We start from the raw sequence: 24,993 nt of genomic DNA, 5'->3' as shown, positions 1-24,993 counted from the left end.
CCTCCCGCCCCCCTCGCCTGCGCTGCGCGGTTCCACGCTGCGGTTCCGTGGCTCTGGACTGCACCTTGGGGGGGGGGGGGAGCTGGCTCCGGGCGAGGCGACACTGCACTTGCGCTGCCGCCCACGTGCTGGGGTCGAGCACGGGAACGATCTTCTCGTCAGTGTGCCCGCGTTTGTGTGAGGTGTGCACAGCCGCTCCACCGTCCACCGCGACGCCACGGGACGGGCTCTGTGTGCGGACCTCGCCCCCCCCCACCCCCCGCGCGCCCGCCCTCGGGTCTGGACGGAGACGTTCTCCAGATAACCAACTGCCCGGCTGCCGTGCGGCTCGGCCGGCGGGAGCCCACCAGCCCGGGGAGGGCGCGGGCCCGCGCGCAAGCCGCCTCCACGCGGCGCCCCTTCCACCCTCCGCAAGGCGCCTCCTGGGCTCCGCGGCGAGGCGCACTTTGTGTGTCTCCGGCAGGTTTTCATCGTGTGCACACGTGTGAGTGTGCGTGCGCGCACTGGGAAGGGCTCTTGTTGAAAGTGTCCCAGTGCCCTCCAGCCCGACAGCACGGGCGGAGCCCCGAGGGCAGCCGCGGAGGCGCCCCGCCCCGCCCCGCCCCGCCGGGGGAGGGGGGCTGGGGAAACCCGGAGCTCCCTCCGCCGCTCGGGGCACGCGTGCGCCGGCCCGGGGGCTCGAACCTCGGGGCTTCCGAGCCACCGCTCTCCCAGCGGCGTTTTGCGGGTTACCGTGACCCCCGGGCCGGGCCACCCGGCCGCGCGCTCCTCGTAAACCGGGCACCGTCTCCGCAGCCCCCTCGTGGGAACGGCGGCCGGGAAGATGCCTCTCGAGCCCCTGGAAGCCGAGGACGGGGCTGTGCCGGGCGGGCGGCGGCGCCCAGCTTCGCTGCCTCGCGGAAGTGGAGCAGCCGTGGGCGGGAACGACGGGCGGAGGACGAGCGACACCGCGGAACCCACGAGAGAGGCTCCCGGGGGACTGCCCGGGGCGGGGCGGGGCGGGGCGGGGCCTGGCCCGGGAAGGGGGCGGGGCCTGGCCCGGGAAGGGGGCGGGGCCTGGCCCGGGAAGGGGGCGGGGCCTGGCCCGGGAAGGGGGCGGGGCCTGGCCCGGGAAGGGGGCGGGGCCGGGAGGGGCGGGGCGGCGTGGCCGAGGGGAGGAGCCACCTCTACCCGCAGCGGAAGCGGCAGCCAGCGGCTCTCACCCGGCTCTCGGCCGGCCGGTTCACTTCCGGGCCGGCGCGTTCCGGCCCGGCTGGGCGCACGGAGGCCGCGCCGCCGGGGCCCGGGCTTTTGCTGCCCGGAACCGGGCCTCGGACCGTTGCGGAGGAGATCGGAGCCCAGCGAGGATTCCTTCCTTATCGCCCGCACCTCCAGCTCCCTTCTACCCGCCGCTCGTCCATGGCCCCCGGGTGACCTCGGAGGCCAGGCTGGGAGGCTGCCATCCCGACCGCCCTCGCGGGGCGGGCGCCCGGTCTCCATGGTAACGGCCCGGCCGGCGACGCGGCCTCGGGGGAAGATGCGGCCTGCGGGGCTCGCGGCCTCCCCGGCCTCCCGAGCCTCCCCGCCCGGCCGGGACCACTGAGGACGCGGGTCCCGGCCGCGGGCCCCGGGCAGCGGGCAGCAGGTGAGACGCGGACGCCCACCGTGAGGCGGAGGGGGCGCGCGGGCCATCGGGCCTCCCCGGGCCGCCCCCCTGCCCTCCCCTGCACCTCCCTCCCTAGCTCTCCCCTCCCTCCCTAGCTCTCCCCTCCGTCCCCTTGCCCTTCCCCTCACTTCCCTCCCCTCTCCTGCCCTCCCCTCCCTCCCCTCTCCTCCCCTCCTGAGGTTTCCCGTCTTCCTTTCCTCTCCTTCATTCTCTCTGTCTGTCCTTTCCCCCCACCCCCCGTCCTCCCCTCCTCCCCAGTGTTCTCCTGTATTCCTCTCGTCCCCTCCCCTCCCTTGCTCTCCCCTCCCTTGCTCTTCTGCAGTCTTCTGTCTTCCTTTCCTCCCTTCACTTCCCCGCCCTCCCTCCCTCTTCCTCCCCTCCTCCCTGGCCTTCTTCCCTTGCCTTCCCTTGATGCTTCGACCCTGCTCCCCAGCGCTGCGGGGGGCTCTCAGGCCACAGCCCGAGAAGAGCCTGCAGCTCCCACCCTTCCGTGGGAGGCGGAGGCCAGCTGGTCCCCACCCCGGGGGAGTCGCCCCCAGTCCCTGGCCTCATACACTTGTTTTCCTTCCTTGTCAGTGAGACCCCCCCTCTTGGGCTGGAGACACAGATGGCCTCAAATGAGAGAGATGCTATATCATGGTATCAGAAGAAGGTAATGACAAGTCAGTCTTATTTGGAAAGTGTACTTCTTGCAGAGAAAAATTCTTCTAGAGAAAATGCTACCGCTTTCCCGCAGTCTGGTGAGGCTACATATTCTTAATGGGCGCTCTCGACCTAGGTGGAAATTTTGATGGGCATGGCCATTACAAACCCAGCCCCACAACCCAGGATACCGTTTTCAAATCCCCTTCCTTCCAGGCTGCAGACACAGCCACCGCAGGGCTCTGGGTATCTGCTTCCGCACAAACTAGGGTGATGCCCTCATCCACAGGGCTCAGGTTGCCATCCCTTACCATTTATTCTTCTGTAGTATTTCTGATGTTTTCTTTTGGAATGGAAATCTCTCTTAAGGTCATACTTGATTTAAGATAGTTTGGGATATTTTAGAATATTTAAAGGAAAAGCAGACCTTGGAAATACTTTTTTTTGTTCTAATTCTGAGAAGCACAGTTTCCAGATAGCCTATGTTGTGGATTTATGAATTAAATATAAGGATTGTCATTGCATCCCTTTAATAGCCTGCTCCTTGTTGCAGATTGGAGCATACGATCAGCAGATATGGGAAAAGTCAGTTGAACAGACTCAGATTAAGGTAAATTGATTTATTTCTAGCTTTGTAATTAGGTAATTCTACCCTTGGTGGTATTTGAAAACGATGGTAGTTCTCCACCACGCGTGGCATTCTTTATTGTTCGAAGTTTAGAAAAGGACCAGAGCGTGCGCACTGGTACATGGTGGGCGACCCAGGGCCTGGCTAGGGAATGGCCTGGGGCTGGCGCTGCTTAGCCCTGCTCACTCCTCACCGTATGATAGTTGAGATTCCGTATTGCCAAGGTTTTAGATGACTCAGGAGAAGTGCATTTCACAAGAAAGAATATTCTTGTTGTCTGGGCTTCAGGTCCGGTGCTCTGTCCTTTGAGCTGCACCCCAGCCCTTTTGTGCTCTGGTTAATTTTGAAAGAAAGTCTCACTGTTATGCCTAGGCTAACCTGGACAGGTGATCACACTATTTACACCGCTCCTGTAGCTGGACATCACAGGTGACAGGAGTGTGCCACTACCCCTAGATTTTTTAAATTTATTTTTGCCATTGTTGGACTTTGCACACAGGTCTTGTGCTCGCATGCTTGACAGGTGTTCTACTGCTTGAGCCAAGCCTCCATCCAGCCTGGCTTTTTGCTTGTTATTTTGGAGATGGAGTCACACACACCTGGCTTTCTATTAGTGAAGAATTTCTTGCCCACACCAGACTTGTGACTTGGAGATCTTCCGAGTTGTAGCCTTCTGAATAGCTGGGATTACAGGCACATACCCCCACACTCGGCTTAGAAACACACATTTTTAACTGGGTGATTGACTTCTTCTGCCTCTGTTGTTCCTCTTTTTCTGCATCATCTCCCTCAACGTCATTACTGTCCAAGCCAAGCAAAATTCATTTTTGCCCTCGATCCAGCCTGTGGACGCTGTTTTTTAAAGTATGTCTTTTAAGTTCTTCAAGTTCCATAAAAATAGACTGCTTTTGGAACTGATCAGATTCTTAGTTTATTATACAATACTGCTGTATAACTCAGAATGTCTTTATTAATACATAATCAGAGAGGAAAGAATTTGATGATCATCTAATAGTTCAGAGCCGGGGCATGGGATTGAGAAGTGCAGATGCTCATGCAAGATAGTCGTTCAGTAGGTGTGTAAAGTGATCACTGAATAATCGTGAAAGGTAGTCATTGAGTAGGTATGTAAAGTGATCATTGAGTAATGCAAGGTAGTCATTCAGTAGTCGTGTAAAGTGGTCATTGAGTAATCATGCAAGGTAGTCTTTCAGTAGGTGTGTAAAGTGATCATTGAGTAATCGTGCAAGGTAGTCGTTCAGTAGGTATGTAAAGTGATCACTGAGTAATTGTGCAAGGTAGTCATTGAATATTTGTAACTGTAGAGTCTTAGATATAGAAAAAAAAAGTAGAACCAGCTTTGGATCTCAAAAGACAGATATATAGATTTCCACAGGAAGTGCTGATAAGTGCCGGCAGATTCTTGTTTGGGGGCTATCTTTTTGAAGGATTTGTTGCAGACTCTGTTAAGACCGAAAACAATTTGGGTGAACTGGGTGTGGTAGCTTACAGCTCTAATCCGGACTCCTGGAGGTGCACATAGGGTCATGGGCCACGTCAGACTGGGGAAAAAACACCTGAGCCCATGGGAGCAACAACTAACGCAAACGGAGTTGGAGGCATAGCTCAAGTAGCAAGCACAAGGCCCTGAGTTCAAATTTCAGTAAAATACACACACAAGAATGAACACAACTTAGTAGTGTTCTACTCATCCCTAAGTCACACTGATTAGACTAAACATTTATGTCTCTTAGCTGATAGTCAGCTGGGAAGCTGTTTGGTCTCTATGCTCCCTAAGTCTTCAGTTTGGCACAGTCATTAGTTATATAATGGGAGATGAGGTTAGGATAAATAACTTCCCGAGTTTATTTTATAAAACTCATTAGGCCTCGTCCTATTACTGTAGGTAATAATTACAAGCATGGTGTAATGGAAAGAGCTTAGAGCTAGGAGTTAGGTCCTATCCTATTTCATTCCTGCCTCTCCTGGCTTCACAGGGAGTGGTGATGTGAGAAGAGCTCTTATGTTTGGTTAGGTCTTATACAAATAAAACCACCATAAAACAAGGGGGGAAGTGTTTTTTTTGTTTTGTTTTGTTTTCTGCTGGTCCTGGGCATCTTTTGCTCAAGGCTCATGTTCTGCCATTTCTTGTGAGAGAAATAATTTTAAAACAAAATAACAAATATTAACATATGGTCACAGGTGCTGTTATATGACTTAAACAAATATAAAAGTATAATTTAAAGTTTAAAAGGATATTTTTTTAAGCTGGTACTAGTGGCTCACACCTTTAGTCCTAGCTACTGTGGAGACTGACTTCTGAGGATCATGGATCATGGGTTAAAGCCAGCCTGGGCAGGAAAATGCATGAGTCTCTTATCTTCATTTAACCACTAGAAAACCAGATGTGGAGCTGTGGCTCAAAGTGGTAGAGCACTAGTCTTGAAATGAAGAACTCAGGGACAGCACCCAGGCCCTGAGTTCAAACCCCAAGACTGTCAATTTTTGTTTTTCATTTTAAATCTCCCATAAACATTCATGGAGGTGGCATGTTTAAGACATCTTGGTAAATGCTAGGCACCCCTCCCCCCAAAAAAGGGAATAGTATAAGCATATTGTTTAGAAGTATAGAAGTAACATACAGAGAAACAGCTAAAAAGATGACCGTCATTGGCTTTTTAATTTTTTTATTCTCTTTCTTTTTAATTTTTTTTTCCTTTGCCAGTCCTGGGGCTTGGACTCAGGGCCTGAGCACTGTCCCTGGCTTCTTTTGCTCAATGCTAGCACTCTGCCACTTGAGCCACAGCGCCACTTCTGGCCTTTTTCTATATATTTTTACTTATGCAGTACTGAGAACTCAAACCCTGGGCCTCATGTATGCTAGGCGAGCACTCTACCGCTAAGCCACCTTCTCACCCCCCAATTTTTTGTTTTTATTGTTACTCTAAAGGTGATGTACAGAGAAGTTATAGTTACATAAGTCAGGTAATGAGTATATTCTTTTTAGGTCAGTGTCCTCCCCCCCCCCTTCCTCGCTCTCTCCCACTTAATTCTCTTTTAAGGACTGAAATGGGGAGGAGAAAAGAGGTGGTGGGCTTCTTGATCTCTGGTTTTGATTTATTTTAAAAAGTGATAAAGTGATCTGACGGGCTCATGCCTGTCATCCTAGCTGCTCAGGAAGCTGAGATCTGGTTAAAACCAGTCTATGCAGGAAAGTCCAGGGGACACTTATTTCCAGTTAACCAGCAAAAAGCCAGAAATGATGCTGTCGCTCAAGTGGTAGAGCGCCAGAGTGCCAGCCGCGAGCTTAAAAGCTCAGGGACAGTACCCAGGCTGAATGCAAGCCCCAGGGCTGGCATGCGCGTGCACACACACACACACACACACACACACACACACACACGATCAAGCTCAGGGACAGTGCCCAGGCTGAATGCAAGCCCCAGGGCTGGCATGCGCGTGCGCACACACACACATACAGTGATAAAGCGTAAGCATTTATTGCTTGATAAGGCTTAAGCCAAAATAATCAGGTTCTTTTAAAGAGCATTAGGATTAAAATGTTGCTAGTAAAAAGAGAAACATGAATTTAGTTCATGCATGTCTGTGCCGTTCTGTAGTCTCAGCACTCAGTCTGTTAGGAAGATTTTAAGTTCTAGGCCAACCTGGGCTACGTAGCAAGAGTTGTGCATGCCGCCACCCCCCTCCCCCCCCAAATAAACATAAGTATATTTTTTTGCACTTAAAAGAATTGTTTTTTCCCTTTGTTTTATTCTAGGGCTTCAAAAACAAACCAAAAAAGATGGGCCACATCAAACCAGACTTGATTGACGTTGACTTAATCAGAGGTGAGTCCTAAGATGGCTTTGTTTCTTGTAGATGTTACTGTGTCGCAATGGCACTATAGGTTATTATTTTTGGTATTTTCTACATGTGACGGCAGGGTGGCTTTCACAGGTAACAACATCCTTTGTCTGCACATCCCAGTACTTATGGTGGCACGATTGACAGGGTTTTCATAGATGGGAAGGCAGTGTGCCTGTGCGTGCAGGTGTAGAGAGGAAGGATGATTTGACACTCGAGTGCTCGCCTTCCTGGAGTTCTTGCCCTCTGCACTGAGAGCGGCATCTAAGGGGACTTGCTAACAGTGCCATCTATGGAACCGAGCATGTGCAGATAGATAGCCTGTGTAAACAGATGGCATGTGTAAATAGTAATGCATCTAGTAGCATGAGTAGATAATGTGTGTAAATAGAAGGCATGCAGATAGAGAGCATAGATCGTGTGGGTAAATAGGTAATGTGTGAATGTATCATGTGTGAATAGATAGCATGGGTGAGTAGATAATGTATGTGAATACACAGGAAATGTGTGGAAGTAGATAGTGTGTGGGAATAGATAGCTGTGTGAACAGTGTGTCTGAGTAGACAGCATGGGTAAACAGCATGGGAAGAGATAATCGATCATGGAGAGCATGTGTCAATGTGTGGCATGGTACACATGGATAACACATGCAGGTCGTGTGTGCACGTGGATGTTTGTACATAGGCACTGTGTGTTAGTGGATGGTGTGTGTGAATGGATCAGGTGTGTCAGCGTTCCTCACTTGCTGTTCCAGGCTCCACGTTTGCCAAGGCCAAGCCCGAGGTTCCCTGGACATCTCTGACACGGAAGGGCCTCGTGCGCGTGGTTTTCTTCCCGCTGTTCAGCAGCTGGTGGATTCAGGTCACCTCTCGAAGAATCTTCGCGTGGCTGCTCCTGCTGTACCTCATGCAAGGTACCCGCGGAGGGCGGCGGGCTGCGGGTCTCTCCTCTCGGGGGGCCGCGGGTCTCTCCTCTCGGTGCTTGCGCCTGGATGGTACAGAGAGACAGTTCTCACATTCGCCCTCGTCCCGTGGCCTGAAGCACAAAGGGATGGGAGGGTGGTGACGATTTGGGGTCATCTTAAAATGATGTGCTCCGAGGCAGTTCACTCCCTACACCGCCTTTCATCTCTCTCCCCTCCTGCCCTTTGCATGCTGGGGGCCCCAAGCCTGCGACCTGTGTTGTCTGCTCTTGCCTGTGTTTTCTTGCCAAACCATATTTCTTAGGGGCTGGGAACTGGCTTAGTGGTAGAGTGCTTGCTTAGCATGCATGAGGCCCAGGGTTTGAGTTCTCAGTACTGCATAATTAAAAATAAATAAAACTTTATGTCTTTAAATTACCCGATAGACTACCGGTGACCACACTTTTACTTTAGGCTCGCCTCCTCTGCCAAATGTCACTCTTGCAGTCTGCCCACCTGACATTTCCATTTGTAGATTACTACATGTCTTGAATTTAATCATTTTAAGAGTCTGTTTTGGGAGGCAGGGAATGTAACTTGGTGGTAAAGTGCTTGCCTAGCATGCATGAGGCCCTGGGTTTGATTCCTTGGTACTAAATAAACAATAAATAAAATTAATAAAATGAAAGGAAAATAACCATTAAATTATTTAAAAAAAAATCTTTTGGGGGGACGTGGTAAGTGGGGCTTGAACTCAGGACCTGGTGCTGTCTATTAGCTTTTTCACTCAAGGCCAGTGCTCTACCACTCGAGCCGCAGCTCTACTTAAGACTTTTTCTTTAATTAGCAATAACACTCTCATAGTTTTTCTGGGCTGACTGAACTGATGCTCAGATCCCAGCCTTCAGAGTAGCTAGGATGACCGGTGTGAGTGCCATTGCCTCACTTAGGAATCTCATCTTGATGTTTTTGTACAAGTTTCTCCCTTTAGGTCTCCTCCAGCTTTGCCTGCCACAAAGTGTGTCCCAGCTGCCACTAGCCTGGCCACAGCTGCAGCTCCACCCCCTGGGTAGCATCCATCCGAGCCTCCTCTACACCCATTCATTGTCCTTCCTCACCATGGTGAAGAGACAGATGCTTTATGTATTTGTTTGCTTACTTATTTGTGGAGCCGGCACTGGGGCTTGAACTCGGGGCCTGGGCCCTGTCCCTGGTGCTCTGCCTCTGAGCCACAGCTCCCCTCCTGGCTTCTTGGTGGTTAACTGGAGATAAAGTCTTCGAGATGATTCTGCCTGGGCTGCCTGTGAATCACAACTCTCGTGCCGTAGCCTCTTGAGTGGCACGAGCCACTAGTGCCTGGCAAAAGGACGGCTTCACAAGTGGCTTCAGCAGAAGCTCTTGTGGTTCGGAGGCCTGGGCAGCCCGGCCCTTCCCTTCCCCCTCCCCTTCCCCCTCCCCGCTCGTCCTCTCATGTCTCCCATCTCCTTGTGCACGCTCTTAGACAAAGTCTTTTTTTCTGTTCCTCTCAGTGCTTTTCTTTCTGCTTGAAGTGGTTGAAGGCCTTCTGTCTGGGTGCTTGTTTGATCTGCTCAGTGTTCATTTCCTTGCCTTTAATTTTATAAAAATCTGCCTTCTAAGAGCAAACGTGGCTACTGAGGAGGTGAGGGTGGACCGGCTTAACGGAGTGAGGCAGTGAGGCCAGGCCGCTGCCTTCAGCCGCAGCTGGGCTGCGGTGCGTGGAGGACGAGCCGGGCGTCCGCCGTGCCCGCTGCAGCCCAGGCGGCCGTCGGGGGGGAGCCAGGCGCTGGCGTCCCGGGGGGAGCAGGCAGGGTTCTCCTCGAGGAACTACCCCCCCGGGGACCGGGGACCGGGGACAGGGAAGGGCAGCCTCCACTCGCCAGCGGGGCTGAGGTAACGGCGAGCTTGCCCCTCTCCCTCCAGTGGCCGCAGTGGTCTTGTACCTCATGATGCCCATCGTGAACGTGAGCGAGGTGCTGGGGCCCTTGTGCCTCATGCTGCTCATGGGGACGGTCCACTGCCAGATCGTGTCTGCCCGCGTCGCACGGCCCCCGGGGAGCAACGGCAGCCGCCGGCGGAGGTGAGAGGAGATGTGGACCTGTGTGTGTGTGTGTGTGTGTGTGTGTGTGTGTGTGTGTGCACTCGTGCGCACACGCACACCAGTGCTGGAACTGGGACTCAGAACCAGGACTGCGTGCACCTCGGCCTCCTCCTCTCGCGTGGTCGTTTTACTCGGGTTGGCACTAGCTCCAGCTGCATTCCTGGGTTTTAGTTGATTAGAGATGAAGGCTCACAGCCTTCCCTGCCTTGGCTGGCCTTGAATCTTGCTCCTTAGATCTCAGTCTCCCCAGTAGCCATGGTAACTACAGGCTAGGATGATAAGCATTTTCTTTGAACTTCAGTTTAGTCAAAATATCTTGAAATTCACTATTAACCTACATTAGATTGGCACTATACTATCAAAACGTTTACCTTTTTTTGGTGACAGTTGAGCTTGTACTCGGGCTGGGCGCTGTCCCGGAACTCAAGGCTGGTGGCACTTAGCCACACGAGTCATGGCTCTGCTTCTGACTTTTTAGTACTAGGTTAATCGCAGATAAGAATCTCACAGACTTTTCTGCCCAGGCTGGCTTGAAACTGTGATCCTTAGATCTCAGCCTCTAGGGTTTTGAGGAGTACAGGCACGAGCTACTGGCACCTCACTGAATTTACCCTTCTTTCTTTTTTTTTTGGCCAGTCCTGGGCTTGGACTCAGGGCCTGAGCACTGTCCCTGGCTTCTTTTTGCTCAAGGCTAGCACTCTGCCACTTGAGCCACAGCGCCACTTCTGGCCATTTTCTGTATATGTGGTGCTGGGGAATCGAACCCAGGGCCTCATGTATATGAGGCAGGCACTCTTGCCACTAGGCCATATCCCCAGCCCTTTTTTTATTTTAAGTGTATGACTGACTTCTAAGTGGTCTAAACTTAAACTTTTTTTGGGGGGGGGGCCAGTCCTGGGGGTTGGACTCAGGGCCTGAGCACTGACCCTGGCTTCTTCTTGCTCAAGGCTAGCACTCTGCCACTTGAGCCACAGCGCCACTTCTGACCATTTTCTGTATATGTGGTGCTGGGGAATCGAACCTAGGGCTTCATGTATACGAGGCAAGCACTCTTGCCACTAGGCCATATCCCCAGCCCCTAAACTTAAACTTTCAATCAGTATGGATGTGGCATTTTTAGGTATGGAATTCATGTCAAGTTTTTGTAAATTATATGATATATGCAGATTTTTGAACTAAAAAATTTTAAGTATATTTAGTATAACCTTCTAAAATTAGTATTATCTCTCCTCAGAATATCTCTATAGAGTTTTACTTCTCTAATACTACTACATTAAAATTCTCAACTTGGTGCAACGAGTTTCAACCTACACTTACTTTTTAATGTTATTTCTCAAAGCTTTGAAGATTCCTTGTAAGTTCAGTCGAGTGACTGCCTGTTTTCCCAGGCCGGTGTGGTCTGTGTGTGTCTAGAGGCCTCGTGGCGTGGAGTGAGGGTTATATGAGTGAGAAGAGTTTTCTACTCTTATTTCTGGATACCAACAAAATGGTCTGTTCTCTTTTTTGTCCTTTGACCAGAATTATTTTTTTGTATAATTTATGAAGTCAAGCGTCTGTTAACACAGAAATAATCTGTTAACACAGTTGTTTTTGGTTTTGTTTTGCTTTGTTTTGTTGTTGGTTGTGGGCCTAGAACTCTGGGCCTGGGCGCTGTCTTGAGCTCTTCAGCTCAAGGCCGGCCCTCTACCACTTGAGCCACGGCGCCCCTTCATTTTCTGGTGGTTCACTGGGGATGAGCGTCTCCTGGGCTTTCCTGCCCGGGCTGGCTCTGAACCCCGACCGGCCTCCTGAGTGTGTTCAGGCGTGAGCCACGGATGTGGCTCTTCTGCATCTGTGCATCTGTGCATCTGTGGACGGGGTCTTCTGCAGGGATATTATGGGCAGAAGCAGAAAAGGTTTTGGCGGGTCTGAAGTTACTGAAATCTTTTGTAGAAAATTACGCAAAGCTCTTAATGGAGATGGGAGCCGAGAGCTTGGCAGCACCGCGGCGGACAGGACCGGCGCGGCCGAGGCGCCCGGCGCGGCCGGCTTCTGGGGGACGCTCTTCGGGACCAGGTGGGGGAGCGGCGGGGCCGGGCATGGGCGCGGCTCGGCCCGTGCACCCGGCACTGGAAGGCTCGCCAGCCGTGTGGCTCGGGGCAGCCGCCCGCCCGGAAAGCCCCGTGCACCGCGGAGGCCCGGCGGGTTCGGTTCCCGCGCTTTCCGGGCCGCGAGGCTGCGGGTGCGGGGCTCGGAGCGGCCCGGGTGGGCTGTGGGCGGCGGGGCGGCTGCCCGGGGTCCCGCCTGCTCCCCCCTCCCCCCGCCCCGCCTGCTCCCCCCGCCCCCCCCCCGCCCCGGCCCCCCTGGCCTGCGGCCTGCGCGGGACGCGGGGTACTGACTGTCTGCCGCGTGCCGACCGCGGGGGCGGCCTCTTCCCTGCCGCCACCTCCCTCTTCCTGAGGCGGAGCTGCACGCATGGCACGCGCGTGTGCGCAGTGGGGACTGCACCCCCCCCCCCCGCAGCCACTGCTCCCCCTTCCGTGCCGGCCGGGTGTTCCCGGAGGGGAGGGCAGCGGGCGTGGGCTCCCCGTGGCTCACACGCGCGGCCCTTGGCTGGAAGGGCGGGTGGGCGGGCGAGGGCCAGAGGGTCTGCCGGCCAGGCCGGGGAAGCGAGCTGGCCTGGGGCACAGTCCGGGGGACCCCTCCGCCCCGGGCCTGGAGCAGGCCGGGATCCGGGGTGCAGGGCGGAGCTGCGTGCGCAGCGGGCTGTGCACAGTCCCGGGGACCCCTCCGCCCCGGGCCTGGAGCAGGCCGGGATCCGGGGCGCAGTGGCGGAGGTGCGTGCGCAGCGGGCTGTGCACAGTCCCGGGGACCCCTCCGCCCCGGGCCTGGAGCAGGCGGGGATCCGGGGTGCAATGGCGGAGCTGCGTGCGCAGCGGGCTGTGCACAGTCCCGGGGACCCCTCCGCCCCGGGCCTGGAGCAGGCCGGGATCCGGGGCGCAGTGGCGGAGGTGCGTGCGCAGCGGGCTGTGCACAGTCCCGGGGACCCCTCCGCCCCGGGCCGGGAGCAGGCCGGGATCCGGGGTGCAGTGGCGGAGCTGTGCGTTCCGAAGGCTCCTCGGGAGAGCGCGGTGACCGGCCCCCTCCTGACCAGGGTGCGGAGGGTCAGGCTGCCGCCCCACCAGGAGCCCGAGACCGACAACGACTCCGCCTACGCCCGCCACTCGGGGAAGAAGAAGCCGGGGCGGCCCGAGGGTAGGCCGTGGTCGGCGCGGGACAAGGCCAAGCTGTCCGACGGGGAGAAGAGCCGCAGGGTGAGCGTGGGCCCCCGGGTCCCCCCCCCCAGAGCCGCAGGGTGAGCGTGGGCCCCCGGGTCCCCCCCCCAGAGCCGCAGGGTGAGCGTGGGCCCCCGGGTCCCCCCCCCAGAGCCGCAGGGTGAGCGTGGGCCCCCGGGTCCCCCAGAGCCGCAGGGTGAGCGTGGGCCCCCGGGTCCCCCAGAGCCGCAGGGTGAGCGTGGGCCCCCGGGTCCCCCCAGAGCCGCCTCGTTCCCCCCAGAGCCGCAGGGTGAGCGTGGGCCCCCGGGTCCCCCCCCCAGAGCCGCAGGGTGAGCGTGGGCCCCCGGGTCCCCCAGAGCCGCAGGGTGAGCGTGGGCCCCCGGGTCCCCCAGAGCCGCAGGGTGAGCGTGGGCCCCCGGGTCCGGGGCGGGCGGGCGCTGTGCTCCCCCTCCGGGCGCCGGCGAGTGGGGCCGTCCCGCCACAGCGAGGTCTGGTGGGCGAGGCGGGCTCGGCCGGCCCCTTCCTCAGGCTCCGCGAGTCTGGCTTCGCCCTTCGCCCTCACGCTGCCGTCGAGTGCTCGGCGGGCTGGGTCTCGGGACCCCCCGGCCGGGCCCGCCTGACGGCTGCGCGCCCCCAGGAGGCCCTGCGGCGCCGGGGCCACGGCGCGTCGGACGAGCCTTCGAGCGACGAGGAGGGCGAGGCGCGCACGCAGATGATCCTGCTGCGCCGGAGCGTGGAGGGCGCCTCCAGCGACAACGGCGACGGGAGGAGCAGGCGGTCCATCCTGGCCGGCCCCCCGAGCCCCCAGGTGACGGTCCCCCCGGCCCCCCCGGCCCCCCGAGCCCCCAGGTGACGGTCCCCCCGAGCCCCCAGGTGACGGTCCCCCCGAGCCCCCAGGTGACGGTCCCCCCGGCCCCCCGAGCCCCCAGGTGACGGCCCCCCCGGGCCCCCCGGCCCCCCGAGCCCCCAGGTGACGGTCCCCCCGGCCCCCCGAGCCCCCAGGTGACGGCCCCCCCGGGCCCCCCGGCCCCCCGAGCCCCCAGGTGACGGTCCCCCCGGCCCCCCGGGCCCCCAGGTGACGGTCCCCCCGGGCCCCCCGGCCCCCCGAGCCCCCAGGTGACGGTCCCCCCGGGCCCCCAGGTGACGGCCCCCCCAGGCCCCCCGAGCCCCCAGGTGACGGTCCCCCCGGCCCCCCCGGCCCCCCGAGCCCCCAGGTGACGGTCCCCCCGGCCCCCCCAGCCCCCCGAGCCCCCAGGTGACGGTCCCCCCGGGCCCCCCAGCCCCCCGAGCCCCCAGGTGACGGTCCCCCCGAGCCCCCAGGTGACGGTCCCCCCGGGCCCCCCCGGCCCCCCCGGCCCCCCGAGCCCCCAGGTGACGGTCCCCCCGGCTCCCCCGGCCCCCCGGCACCCCCCCCCCCCCGGCGGACGCCGCCCCCAGACGCCCCCGCCGCAGCGCGCCCTGCTTCTCCGCAGGTAAAGAAAACCACGATGAGGTGGTGTCGCCTCGTGCGGGACTCGGACAGCCTGGCCGAGTCAGAATTCGAATCGACAGCCTTCAGCCAGGTGCGCCCGGGGCGGGGGCGCTCGGTGGTGGTGGTTGGCGTTTTTGGTTCTTGTAAGGCCGTGTATGGAGGGGTGACAGCCAGAAGGCTGGTGGAGAGGGATGTCCCGCTGGACAAGGTCACCCCTCCCTCCTCCCCCTCCTCCCCCTCCTCCCTCCTCCCCCTCCTCCCCCTCCTCCCGGTCCCCCGTCCCCGCCCACGAGCGGTGGCGCTCACGTTCCGCGTTGTGCAGCGCGCACCGGCTTCGCTCTCCCCAGCGCCCCTGGCCGAGGCTGCGGCTGCCTCTCCGCCTGCTCCAGTGTGGGAAGAGGCGCCGTTGCAGGCCGGGGGCGGGGGCGGGGGGGGAAGGGGGGGAGGGGGGGAGGGGGCGCCCACACGCTGCTGCCGTCCCTCACCCTCCTCTCCGTGCTCAGGAAGAGGCGATTCCGTCCCTGCACGCGGCGCCCCGCTGGAGTCGCAGAGCGCCGAGGGGGGGGGGTGGGGAGGAAGGAGGGGGTGGGGAGGAGGACGGCATGACCTTGGGTGGGACTCTGCCGAGGGCAGGGGGGGAGACAACACAGCCTCGGGGGTGTGGGGCTGTGCTGGGGGAGGAGGAGGAAGGGGGGGGACAGGGACAGGGACAGGGCGACAGCCCCGCCCGGGGGCCGCAGGGCCCTGGTGACTGGTCTCACGCTGTCGGCTTCCCCCGAAGGGCGGCAGGCCTGGCGCGGCCGGTGGCCCCCGAAGCCTGCGCCCGTCGAGGCGGGACTCGGAGAGCCCGCGGCAGGACTCGGAGACGGAGGACATGCTGTGGGACGACCTCCTGCACGGCCCCGAGTGCCGCTCCTCCGGCACCAGCGACAGCGAGGCCGCGCCCGCCGCCCTGCGCCCCGGCGCCAAGCGCGACCCCAAGGAGGACGTGTTCCAGCAGGTGCTGTGTGGCAGCGCTTACCCGGGGTTGGGGGGGGGGGGAGCCTGCCCTCCTCTGCCCTTCTCCCGAGGGGACCCGGAGGGAGGGAAGCACCCTGACGTTGCCCCCGTCGTGCTTTGGGGGAGCCGGGCCGGGCCTGGCTGCTTTTGTGTGGGTTACCATGGCGTGGCCCTCTGCCCGCTTGATGTCCGGGGCGGGGGTCACGGGGTGCTCTCAGGGGCCTCGAACCGGAGACTCCCACCGAGCTCCCCCGTGTGCTCTGGTGCCTGCGTGTGGGGAACACCACGAAACAGCCCGGCAGGCCGCTGGCAGGGGAGCCCGGCAGATGCCGGTAGCGAGTCTCTGTGCCAAAGTCCAGGAGGACGGCCCTGGCCTCGATCCCAGCGCTGGGAGGGAAAACCTCATCCCCACTTCCGGGGCTGTGGGAAGAGCCATGTGGCTTAAGTTGCACCCAAGACTTAGGCTGGCGAGAGCACGCAGGCTCCTGAGCTTCCTCGGCTTGTTTGTGCCCTTGTAAGGCCAGAGAAAGGTTTGATTTTGCTCCTGCCTGTGGCCCCCAGGCCCCTCCCCTGCAGCCCCTCCCCTGCACACTCCGTCCCACCCCTGTGCTGCCTGAGCTCTGACCTGCCTGCCCTTAGAGAGGGAAGTCCTGCAATGCCGCCTCGGTGCAGGGGGCTGGGAGCCGCTCTCAGCGGGGGCCACCAGACCCCAGCCTGTGCCGGGAGGGCGAGGGCTAGGCAGTGCGGCTGGAGTCATCTTTGCATCTCCCTCCCTAGAACCACCTATTTTGGCTTCAGAACTCAAGCCCTGCCTCTGATCGGGTTAGTGCCATCATCTGGGAAGGCAGTGAGTGCAAGAAGATGGACATGTCTGTGCTGGAGATAAGTGGCATCATCATGAGCAGGGTAGGGTCTGAGACCCCCCCACCCAGACACCTTACATGAGACCCCTCCCACCCGCCCAGACACCTTACATGAGACCCCTCCCACCCGCCCAGACACCTTACATGAGACCCCTCCCACCCGCCCAGACACCTTACATGAGACCCTTCCCACCTGCCCAGACACCTTACATGAGACCCTTCCCACCCGCCCAGACACCTTACATGAGACCCCCCTCCCGCCCATACACCTTACATGAGACACCACCCACCTGCCCAGACACCTTACATGAGACCACCACCCACCCGCCCAGACACCTTACATGAGACACCACCCACCCGCCCAGACACCTTACATGAGACCACCACCCACCCGCCCAGACACCTTACATGAGACACCACCCACCCGCCCAGACACCTTACATGAGACCCTTTCCACCCGCCCAGACACCTTACATGAACCCACCCGCCCAGACACCTTACATGAGACCCCTCCCACCCGCCCAGACACCTTACATGAGACCCCTCCCACCCGCCCAGACACCTTACATGAGATACCACCCACCTGCCCAGACACCTTACATGAGACACCACCCACCTGCCCAGACACCTTACATGAGACACCACCCACCCGCCCAGACACCTTACATGAGACCCCTCCCACCCGCCCAGACACCTTACATGAGACCACCATCCACCCGCCCAGACACCTTACATGAGACTACCACCCTCACATGAGACCCCTCCCTCCCACCCAGACACCTTAGATGAGACCCCTCCCATCCACCCAGACACCTTACATGAGACCCCCCCTCACATGAGACCCTTCCCACCCAGACACCTTACATGAAACCCCTCCCATCCACCCAGACACCTTACATGAGACACCACCCACCCGCCCAGACACCTTACATGAGACCACCACCCTCACATGAGACCCCTCCCTCCCACCCAGACACCTTAGATGAGACCCCTCCCACCCGCCCAGACACCTTACATGAGATACCACCCACCTGCCCAGACACCTTACATGAGACACCACCCACCCGCCCAGACACCTTACATGAGACACCACCCACCCGCCCAGACACCTTACATGAGACCCCTCCCACCTGCCCAGACACCTTACATGAGACCCCCCTCCCGCCCAGACACCTTAGATGAGATACTACCCACCCGCCCAGACACCTTACATGAGACCACCACCTACTTTCCCAGACACCTTAGAGGATGACCCCCCCCCAGACACCATAGATGAGGATGCCCACCTGCCCAGACACCATAGATGAGACTCCCACCCGCCCAGACACCATAGATGAGACTCCCACCCGCCCAGACACCATAGATGAGACTCCCACCCGCCCAGACACCATAGATGAGACTCCCACCCGTCCAGACACCTTAGATGAGACTCCCACCCGCCCAGACACCATAGATGAGACTCCCACCCGTCCAGACACCTTAGATGAGATACTACCCACCCGTTCAGACCCCTTAGATGAGGATCCCCCACCTGCTCAGATATAGTAGAGGAGACCCCCACCCGCCACCCTCCTGCTCATCTGCGCTGTGCATCACAGACGTGTTTAGTTTTGAAGGCACAGAGTCTTGGTAGCATGGAGGAAATTGTCACGCAGGGTTTCTGCTCTCCAAAGCTTCCACATGGCTCTGGCCCTGATGAGTCCTGAGTCTGCGCTCACCCCCATCCCTGAGGGAGAGCGTGTGAGCTGAGACCTGGGCCTCCCCCGCCGGTGGAGGTGTGCCCATCGAAGGGGCACTGATGCGTGCTTCTTGCAGGCTGCCTCCGCCTTGCCAGACAGTAATAGCAGGCCCTCCATCTGCAGGTGAATGCGTGCCAGCAAGGCGGGGGCTACCAGATGCTGGGGAATGCCGTCACCGCGGGGCTCACCCTCTTCCCCTTTCTTTACCGCCTTTTCCATGAGAAGAGCCTGGACCAGATCAAGTCCATCTCGGCAGAGGAGGTCCTGGCGCTCTTCTGTGGGGCACCACCCGTTATGCCTGTTATCATTTTGTCTATTATTAACTTTTTTGAAAGACTGTGTCTTACTTGGATGTTTTTCTTCATGATGTGTGTGGCAGAGAGAACGTATAAGCAGGTTAGTGGGTGAGACACAGTGTGTGCTATTTCACAGACTTGCTTTTGGTCTCTTGGTTTTGCTCCTTGAGGGTTTGGTTCCCGTTAGCTGTTGGCCATGTGGGACTCGGCTCTGCCATCAGTCGGCCGGCAGCTGCTGGGTGTTGGAACCCCAGGGTCACAGAGGCGGGGTCCCTGGCCACCATCCGCCCGCCGTCCAGTGGTGCCCTGTGTTCCTCTGCGGGGGCTGGGGGCCAGGGCAGTGAGTGGGAAGGACACTTCTTAGGGCCCACTCCTGGGGACCTCAAGTGAGAATTTCACCCATTTTAGTACCTTCGGTAAAGGTGGGGAGGGGTACTGACGACTGTGTGGAAACAGAGACACGGGAGTGTTTCACTTTGTGATTTTTAAATTTAACTTCCTGTAGAGATTTTTATTTGCAAAACTCTTCAGCCATATTACGTCAGCCAGGAAAGCTAGGAAATACGAAATACCTCATTTCAGACTTAAGAAGGTGGAGAACATCAAGATCTGGCTATCGCTGCGCTCCTTCCTGAAGGTGAGTCTCCCGTGGCGGTGTCAGTGCCACGTGTGCCCACAGTGGTCCTGGCAGTGCGGGGACACCCGAGATGGGCGTGGCCAGCAGGTTTTCTGGACAGCTGGCTGGAAGCAATCTATCTGTAAAGCTGGTAGAAGTACATGAATGCTTAGGGGAAAAGAAAATGTAAGTTTCCTAGGGCAGAGTGATGGAGACTGCTTCTTTTTCTGACTGGCAAATACCTGCAAGTGAATCAATGAATTGCTCACCCTCTTGATTCGAGAAGGTGTGGGTTGCTGCACCTTAGACCCAGGTGCCCCAGGGTGTTAAGATGCTGTGCTAATGCTAAGGCCGTCACCCCCTCGTGTCCGCCCCTACAGAGGCGAGGCCCCCAGCGCTCCGTGGATGTGGTGGTGTCGTCCGTGTTCCTGTTGACGCTCTCCATTGCTTTCATCTGCTGTGCCCAGGTAAATGCACTCACATTCCTGGCTCACTGCTTACACCAATTAGGCCTCTGCCTGCTTACAACAGGCCTCTGCGTGCTTACACCAGGCCTCTGTGCTTACAACAGGCCTCTGTGTGCTTACACCAGGCCTCTGTGATTACACCAGGCCCTGTGTGCTTACACCAGGCCCTGTGTGCTTACACCAGGCCTCTGTGCTTACACCAGGCCTCTGTGCTTACACCAGGCCTCTGTGCTTACACCAGGCCTCTGCAGCAGTCAGAGTGGCTAGAAGCCCCCTTCCTTATTTCCTACTGAGTCACGTGTGCCCCTTGGCTACTTCCAGTCCCTTGCTGTCTTAGGAAAAGAAAAAAATGCTAGTAAACTTAATGCCTAAGTATTAAAGATAGTACTTTTTGAGCATTAAAACTCTTCTGCTTTGAATATTAAAGCATTCTTTTACATTTGATAAAGAAGTAATTATGTGGGGCTGGGAATGTGGCCTAGTGCTAGAGTGCTTGCTGAGCACTGGCAAAAAATGTGATTGGAGGCAGATTAAGAACTGAACATTTATTGGGTCCTCTATAGGTTCTCCAAGGACATAAAACTTTCCTGAATGATGCTTACAACTGGGAGTTCCTGGTCTGGGAAACAGCCTTGCTGCTCTTCTTACTGCGCCTGGCCTCCCTGGGGTCTGAAACCAATAAGAAATACAGCAATGTTTCAATATTACTCACTGAGCAGGTATGGCGTGGCAGGGCCCGGGGGACCGCCGCTGCCGCTGTCAGGCAGTCCCCATGCTGCTCTGGGTGGTGGCTCCCATGTTTCTCCCTGGGGTGGTTGCCTAGCGCCTGCGCCAGGTCCCTGGGAGTCAGGAGTGGAGGTTTCTGTGTGTGACAGAGCATGCTTCTAGTCCTGGGTTGTGGCCAGGACTCAGGCCTCTAGAGGGCCTGTAACCACTCAGAACACCTTCCTGACGCCACTATACCAGCCTAGAAGACCTCACTCAGGACTTGGAAAAGACTTGTGTTTCAGTATAGTAATACATAGTAAGGCTGGGAGGTGTGCCTTGTAAATACAGAGCCCAAAGCGGTTTCTTTTTAATTTTTTAATATTTATTTATTTATTTTGCCAGTCCTGGGGCTTGAACTCAGAGCGTGAGCACTGTCCCTGAGCTTCTTTTACTCAAGGCTAGCACTCTACCACTTGAGCCACAGTGACACTTCTGGCCTTTTCTGTGTATGTGGTGCTAAGGAATCAAACCGAGGGCTTCATGCATGCAAGGCACGCACTCTACCACTAAGCCGCATTCCCAGCCTGCCCTCACCCTCCACCACTTTTTAAAATTTTCAAATAAACTTTAGCTAAAAATGTTTACAATCATTATTACCCTACTCCTTCCAAATCATAGTGGAAAATTCTTTTTTTGGCCAGTCCTGGGCCTTGGACTCAGGGCCTGAGCACTGTCCCTGGCTTCCTTTTGCTCAAGGCTGGCACTCTGCCACTTGAGCCACAGCGCCACTTCTGGCCGTTTTCTGTATATGTGGTGCTGGGGAATCGAACCCAGGGCCTCATGTATACGAGGCAAACACTCTTGCCACTAGGCCATATCCCCAGCCCCATAGTGGAAAATTCTTATTCGGGAAAAATAAGGAAGTTAAAATATGTTTTCTTTGCCCCCATGTTTAATGAGCATATTAGGTTATTGGGGGATAATGAGATGAATAAGAGGTGTTTTTTGTTTTTTTTTTTTTTTTGCCAGTCCTGGGCCTTGAACTCAGGGCCTGAGCACTGTCCCTGGCTTCTTTTTGCTCAAGGCTAGCACTCTGCCACTTGAGCCACAGCGCCACTTCTGACCATTTTCTATATATGTGGTGCTGGGGAATCGAACCCTGGGCTTCATGTATACAAGGCAAGCACTCTTGCCACTAGGCCATATTCCCAGCCTGAGTTTTTTAACTTGAGGAATTTACATGTTGATTTTGTTGTATTATAATTACTATTAAAATGCAAATTTATTAATGACTCATTTGTTTTTTTTTTTATTGTCTTTCCTAAGGTTTCTTCTGCCAAAGAGCTTGGGGACTAGAACACATGATAGGTGCTGTCTGTAGAAATAGTTGCTAGAAATTTAAAAAGTAGATATTTTGGATGCTATGTGGGTTGGGAGTCAGGGGCCTCGTGCTTGTTAGGCAGGCACTCTACTCCTGAGCCATGTCCTAGTGCTATAATATATATATATATTATGAAATTTAACCTTAATCTGTATTCCTTCCCTAGATTAATTTATATCTTAAGATGGAAAAAAAGCCAAATAAAAAAGACCAGCTCACTCTTGTAAACAATGTACTAAAGCTGTCTACCAAGTTGCTGAAAGTAAGTGACATCCTGTGACATGCTTTTACTACAATTGAATCAGCTGTGTGTGTGTGTGTGTGTGTGTGTGTGTGTGTGTGTCTGTCCTGGGGCTTGAACTCAGGGCTGGGCACGGCCCCTCAGCTTTTTTGCTCAAGGCAAGCGCTCTGTCACTTAATGCCTTTTCAGTGCTTTAACGGGAGGTAGGAGTCTCACAGACTTCCCTGCCTGGGCGGGCTGGCTTCATACCCTGATGCTCAGATCTCAGCCTCCTGAGTAGCTGAGGTGACGGATGTGAGCCGCTGGTGCCCAAATAAGTCAGCTTCTTTTCTGAAAAAATGCTAGAGGTGGGTGATAATGGGCTGGGCAGGAGGCCCTGGAGCTCAGGCTTCCAGGGCCAGGGCAGAGACAAGGTGCCAAGCTCTTGGGAGGCAAGACTGAGCACAGCGGTGGCCTCATCTCTGAGGTGAAGGGCTGGTGGAGAAGTTGGTGGGGAGGCATGTTCCAGGTGAGGGCTGGCCTCTTGTCCCTGCCCATCTAGGAGCCAGAGACCACAAGGGTTTTCCATGTGGAAGCAATGTGTGTTGGTCAGCAGACCAGATTTCCTGCCATCAGGGACCTGCTGGTCTGTGTGTGGACGCTCCAGGGAGCCAGTGCCCTGAGGGTCAGCTCACTGGGGGTGGGGAGCCAGGGCCCTGAGGGTCAGCTCACTGGGGGTGGGGAGCCAGGGCCCTGAGGGTCAGCTCACTGGGGGTGGGGAGCCAGGGCCCTGAGGGTCAGCTCACTGGGGGTGGGGAGCCAGGGCCCTGAGGGTCAGCTCACTGGGGGGGTGGGGAGCCAGGGCCCTGAGGGTCAGCTCACTGGGGGTGGGGAGCCAGGGCCCTGAGGGTCAGCTCACTGGGGGGTGGGGAGCCAGGGCCCTGAGGGTCAGCTCACTGGGGGGTGGGGAGGCCTGCACCGTGAGGGTCAGCTCTCTAGGGGGTGGGGAGGCCTGTGCCGAGGGTCAGCTCACTGGGGGGTGGGGAGCCAGCACTCTGAGGGGGTCAGTGTACTCCAAGGAAGCCAGCACCCCGAGGGTCTGTGTGCTCCAGGGCAGCCACCAGCCCCCGCCCCGCAATGTGGAAGGCATCTGGAAGAGGCAGATAGAATACTGCACCACCTGTGGGAGCCTCTGCCTGTGTGGCCCATGGCAGCTGCTGTGTGCTGGGCCCCACTGTCCCCAGAGCCCCCACCACGGCTGGGCCTGTGCCAACGGACGCTGCCGTAAGGGGTGGCACTGAGGGCGCCCCATGGTGGTGGGGCCGCATTGCCACACTGGCAGCTTCTCAAGGCAGGTGCCTGCTTTCTACCCAACCTCCAGAAGGAGGTGTGTTGCCAACCAAGGCCGAGGCCCTGGCGCCAGCTGTGGCAACACATAGTTCTTTGTACAACTAAAATCATTCCCTTAAGTTAGCAAAGTCAGTGCTTTACCTCCTAGAAAAGACCGTCATGCAGGCCGGTACCAGGCTGTGTAGATGGCAAATGCCAGCCTGACAGTTTGGGGTTAGTGACAGGTAAGGAGAAATCTCCAGTCTTCTTGCTCAGATTCTGATGATTGGCAAAGTGTATTGCGATGTTAAAAAATAATCAAAAGCTACACAACACCGAGTCCATCTGAGAGGAGTGTCTCAGGGCTTGGTGCGGGCCATCTTGGAAAGGCAATGAGTGGAGCGTCTCTCAGTGTGGTCTCATGCTAGCGCTTGCTTTGCAGGAGCTGGACACCCCCTTTAGACTCTATGGGCTGACCATGAACCCCTTGATCTACAACATCACCAGAGTGGTGATCCTCTCTGCCGTCTCAGGAGTCATAAGTGATCTTCTAGGGTTTAATATCAGGGTAAGTGACGCCTGCCCTCTCCCCATCCCCTCCCCCATGCCCCCCTCCCTGCCATCCTCACAGTGCCCACGTGTGTGCGTGCACACAGCCAAGTATCAGGAGGTCCAGGTGTCGACATTTTGCAGTTGCTCTGCTTCTCCGCTCAGTGTTCCTCATTCCACACATGCACAGTACACGGAGCTCTTAAGAGAAGCTGTGGGGGCTGGGAATATGGCCTAGTGGCAAGAGCGCTTGCCTCCTACACATGAAGCTCTCGGTTTGATTCCCCAGCACCACATATATGGAAAACGGCCAGAAGGGGCGCTGTGGCTCAGGTGGCAGAGTGCTAGCCTTGAGCGGGAAGAAGCCAGGGACAGTGCTCAGGCCCTGAGTCCAAGGCCCAGGACTGGCCAAAAAAAAAAAAAAAAAAAAAGAGAAGCCGTGGTCCAAGAGCTGCACTGTGAAAGGCTGTTTTATTTCCAGTTGGTGGCTGTGATAGTTGATATTCTTTCCTCTGTCAAGACATGGGACTATACATCGGCACTCATTTGTCTCAGAACTAACTTGGTCCATGCTTTCCTTTCTTAGCTGTGGAAAATTAAGTCCTAAGTTGAGTCATGTCCCCGGACCCCTGCATGGCGTGTGTTCACCCACTGAGGAGAGATGGCTGCTCTGGGCCCTGCAAAGCTCGTGGGGCCCAGGCAGAGGCCAATGTCATGTCCACCTGTGAGCCTCCTTGCCTCCGCCATGTGCATCAGCAGCGGATGACAGACGCAGTCAGTGACACGGTGTTCGAGGCTGGGAAATCCACTCCAGGCACTTGAGAACTGAGCTGCGTTTACTGGAAAGCCTTTTGGGTAACTATGCTTTATGCCCAAAGCTCAAAGCAAGTACCCTGCTGGAAAAGTGTACACTCCACACTTCTTATGCTAGTCTATGGAAACGGGCATTTCTCTATCAGAGGGAGATCGATCAAGCTATTTTATAGGTCAAATCCAAATAAAAGAAATTTACTGGATAATTTCAGTTTCCAGGCTTACTTTGTGATTGAAAGCAAGAAAAAAAGTCTAAGTTGTAAATTTCTGTTCATTTGAGAAGAAATTTGAATTATCCCCCAAATGGCAGTGGTTATGTATCAGGCATGTGCTGGGTACTACCTGGGCTCGGTGGTCACAGGGCCCCCGGTGCTCATCCTTCTGTGCTTCTGTGCTAGCCCTCCATGCCATGCCGCAGGGCCATGCAGCCTTAGACCCAGCAGGCCACGTGTGCTTGCGTGTGCATACTCAGGAGAACTCCACAATTCC

At 56.9% G+C, this 24,993-nt stretch overlaps 1 protein-coding gene across 4 annotated transcripts; it reads left to right on the top strand.

The window, feature by feature from the left end:
• The first annotated feature begins 1,164 nt into the window (after positions 1-1,164).
• On the top strand, positions 1,165-24,707 carry Phtf1 (putative homeodomain transcription factor 1). Of its 4 annotated transcripts, XM_048363208.1 has the most exons (19): positions 1,174-1,624; positions 2,222-2,297; positions 2,841-2,897; positions 6,694-6,763; positions 7,534-7,692; positions 9,622-9,778; positions 11,732-11,854; positions 12,933-13,092; positions 13,691-13,861; positions 14,526-14,615; positions 15,306-15,524; positions 16,301-16,429; positions 18,249-18,521; positions 18,927-19,058; positions 19,418-19,504; positions 20,068-20,223; positions 21,760-21,855; positions 23,585-23,710; positions 24,278-24,707. In XM_048363208.1, exons 2-19 carry the CDS (start codon positions 2,253-2,255, stop codon positions 24,296-24,298), a joined length of 2,271 nt encoding a protein of 756 aa, XP_048219165.1. In that variant the 5' UTR covers positions 1,174-1,624; positions 2,222-2,252; the 3' UTR covers positions 24,299-24,707. The 4 variants fall into 4 exon arrangements, with proteins under 4 accessions (XP_048219169.1, XP_048219168.1, XP_048219165.1 ...); XM_048363211.1 differs by lacking the exon at positions 2,841-2,897 and having other exon boundaries at positions 1,173-1,624; XM_048363212.1 differs by lacking the exons at positions 20,068-20,223; positions 21,760-21,855; positions 23,585-23,710; positions 24,278-24,707 and having other exon boundaries at positions 1,165-1,624; positions 19,004-19,058; positions 19,418-19,434.
• The last annotated feature ends 286 nt before the right edge of the window (positions 24,708-24,993 follow it).

This window comes from Perognathus longimembris, chromosome 15 (assembly GCF_023159225.1).
Source record: "Perognathus longimembris pacificus isolate PPM17 chromosome 15, ASM2315922v1, whole genome shotgun sequence".
Lineage (NCBI taxonomy): Eukaryota > Metazoa > Chordata > Mammalia > Rodentia > Heteromyidae > Perognathus > Perognathus longimembris.
The sequence above is the reverse complement of the archived record's forward strand: the minus strand, read 5'-3'. Positions and strand labels throughout refer to the sequence as shown.